Here is a 3,159-nt window from a genome sequence, read left to right on the forward strand (position 1 = left end):
TAACCTGTCCAAGTTACTAATTTATTTTCTGTCTTGGTATTTTAGTTGATATATATATATATATATATGCATGTCTCAATATTGTATATTGAGACAAACAGTCAATGCTTTGCACCATTTGATGGTTGTTGTTTTCTTTTTCTGTTGGACAATATTAACCAAATTCACAGCATCTCGTGCCATCTTTGGCTACAGTAGTTTTTGGAAAGGTAAGATCTGCATCTTCCTTTTATCAGTGGAATGTGGCCTAGCCCAGCTTTTGCCATAGCTGGTGAGTAAGTGGAAATAAGAGCTGAGTGTACAGGTTTCAGCATTCTGAAATTCCACTCTGAAAAGCTGAAAGTGCCTGAAAAATAAATAGCATCTAAAATATTTACCACTTCTGAATTTTCTTCTCGGCAGGTTTACACTTGAAAGCATAACCTAGAAAATATAGATGTGGTATTGCTTATTTGGTCTTCAATGTGAGAAGCAGAGTGGATTTTATTTTTCTTAATGTGTGTGTACACATAATGACCTTGTGATCCTTCTTTCTCCAGGTATACCAAACTTGGCTATGCAGGGAATACAGAGCCTCAGTTCATTATTCCATCATGTGAGTAAATTTTTTGTCCCTCCAATTTTTAGGGTACACCTCTGTTACTAAGCACTATGACAAGTAAATGACTTGCTTTCCAGTTTCCAGCTTGGCTTTCATAGTCTCTCGTCCATCTCGGAAGCAACATTATTTGTGTTGGCATCATTGGCTGGAGTATAGCTCAGCAGAACTTGTTTGCAGTTAGCTAGGCCTGGTGCTTATTAAATCACATCTTGGTTGCCATGACGAGTGAAGAGGACTTCAATTCTATTTCCTCTTTACATCCATTATTTTTTGCTAGGACTCCTGAGTAGGCAGAATGCAATTCACCTCCAGTCTACCTGACACCATGGTTACTGCCTGGATAATCTGAGTGAGGCTTCCCACCAAATTAAGTACTGAAGTGCAGGTGGTCTGTGCCTTGCTTACATCTGTCTGGGGCTGCAGGCACTTTAATGGTCAGAAAGATTGTTCCTGTTAGATAATGTTCATTCAAGGTATATATTTACCCAGTAAAATTTTTGTACCCATTTAACATGGTTTAAGAGCAGATTTCCTCTTTTGTTTTTCCACATTAAAATTGTTTAATTTAAAATGTTACATGTTTTCCAGTGTTTTTAATTGTAATCTTATTCGTTTGTCTCAAATACTATATATGTGTACAGATTGTAGCACTGACTACCTGTTTAATTCCATAATGACTTTTATTATCTCGTGGTTATCTCCAGTTGCAATAAATGCTGCCTTTACTTTTTGGGAATGTCATCGGTTCACTCCTTATTAAAGCATCCATTCTGCCATGTGACTACTGTAATAGGAGGTATAAAGATAAGAAAATAATAATGGTCACTGGGGCCAAAGAGGTGGAGGGAACATGTTCTTGACCAGATGTAGGTGCAGTACTGGTTATAGTCTATAACCATTGTAAGCAATAATTCAAGCCTATAGCACTTGTAAAAATCTTAACGTCTTATGTTAAAGAAGTGGGATAGCAAGTGTTTCCTATGAATTTCTTATAAACCTTGCTTTATAGAACTGAGATAACGTGTGGAGACTTGAATGTGTTTCCAAAAGAGCTGTTTGCTTGTCAGTGATTTGTGGTCCCGATGCTGCTCAGTGCTTATGTGGATGATGCCTCTCTGCTGTGCATTTTCTACTGTATGTTATTGAGAGCCTGATGAGGATGTATTAAAAAACAAAACAAAACAAAACCAAACAACCTGCAGATAGATAAGCAGTATTTTACATTACTTCAGACCCTTTTTATTTATAACTCGCCCCGGATTTGTTTTTGCTTTTTTTTTTTTCCCTTCTGCTGTCTCCTTGCCTATGGCAGCCATCACCTAATAAGTTTAGTGAGAATTGCAGCCTGATAATGGGAATCATGACTCTCCAAAGATGTCTCTGTAGCACTGCAAATTGATTTATCTCCTCCATGCTTCCTCCTCCTCACCAACCAGGGTAATCACTCCAATACTTACTTCACAAGTACGTAGCTTTTCTTCTCTTGTGCCCTTTTCCTTAATTTTGAGTTGAAACTCAGAAAATCACATCACTTACTGACTTAGAGTACTTCTTGGTGAAACACTGCTCATGCAAGTTAAATGACTGCTGTAGTACATATCAGAATGCATTTTAAGAGACGGGCTCTGAGCTGTCTATTACTTTAACGAGAGATTGGTGACCGAAATCCTTCCTGAGAGAGCACCAGGAATGAATTCTGCTCTCTTGCCTTGTCAGTAGGTATAATTTCTGCTTTCTGGCAACTATGATTTCTACATCCCAGTTTTTATTTCTGGGAAAGGCTCCTTTAGGAAATAAATGAATTCCTATGTATTTAGCTATTTTAATTTGACTTGAATTTGTTTGGATTTTATTTGAAGGTATTGCAATCCGTGAATCAGCCAAAGTAGGTGACCAGGCTCAGAGGAGGGTAATGAAAGGTGTTGATGATCTGGACTTTTTCATAGGAGATGAAGCCATAGATAAACCTACCTATGCTACAAAGGTAAGAAAATAGTGAATGTTTTTTTCTGAAAGCTTCTCAAATTTTCACATTTTTATTGCTTTTATGTATCGTTCTATGTCTTTTTGTTAGCTACTTAAAAAAACACATTTGCATTGTTAAAAAGCAACAAAAAGATATATTTATTACAACTACATGCTTTTGGTTTGTTGATTTTTATTTTTATTTTTTTACCTTGCTTAAGTGCCTGTTTTGCTAGTGCTGCCCTGTATTGGGTGTTTGATGACCTCTGTAAATATCCACTGAATCAGTGCAGTTGGTCAGTTGTCATGGTTTCATGATTTTTCATTATCGGTATTCCACATCATAACATCATGCAATGTACTGGGGGTTTGACTGCTGATGCTCAAGTTCCGGGTGCCTGTCCAGCGGAGAAGAGCAGCTACGTTTCCCCAGGGGGCTTTGCGGTCAGCGAGGAGATATAACTCCCGGCAAGGTCACCTGATGCTCTCTTCTCTGCCTGCGCTGCTTCGCTTGCGCTTCTCTGCCTGCGCTGCTTCGCTTGCGCTTCTCTGCCTGCGCTTCTCGCCTGCGCTTCTCTGCCTGCGCTTCTCAT

General features: G+C 38.6%; 1 protein-coding gene across 4 annotated transcripts in view; it reads left to right on the top strand.

Moving 5' to 3' along the window:
• Window positions 1-3,159, top strand: part of ACTR3B (actin related protein 3B) — a 51,255-nt gene that overhangs the window by 26,045 nt on the left and 22,051 nt on the right. For all 4 annotated transcript variants that reach the window (XM_010712387.3, XM_031553846.1, XM_031553847.1 and 1 more), the window contains exons 2-3: window positions 540-595; window positions 2,461-2,585. In XM_010712387.3, coding sequence (XP_010710689.1) covers window positions 2,514-2,585 — 72 coding nt within the window. In that variant the 5' untranslated portion in view covers window positions 540-595; window positions 2,461-2,513. The remainder of the gene's footprint in view (window positions 1-539; window positions 596-2,460; window positions 2,586-3,159) is intronic.

Source organism: Meleagris gallopavo, chromosome 6, assembly GCF_000146605.3.
Source record: "Meleagris gallopavo isolate NT-WF06-2002-E0010 breed Aviagen turkey brand Nicholas breeding stock chromosome 6, Turkey_5.1, whole genome shotgun sequence".
In the NCBI taxonomy this organism is placed as follows: domain Eukaryota; kingdom Metazoa; phylum Chordata; class Aves; order Galliformes; family Phasianidae; genus Meleagris; species Meleagris gallopavo.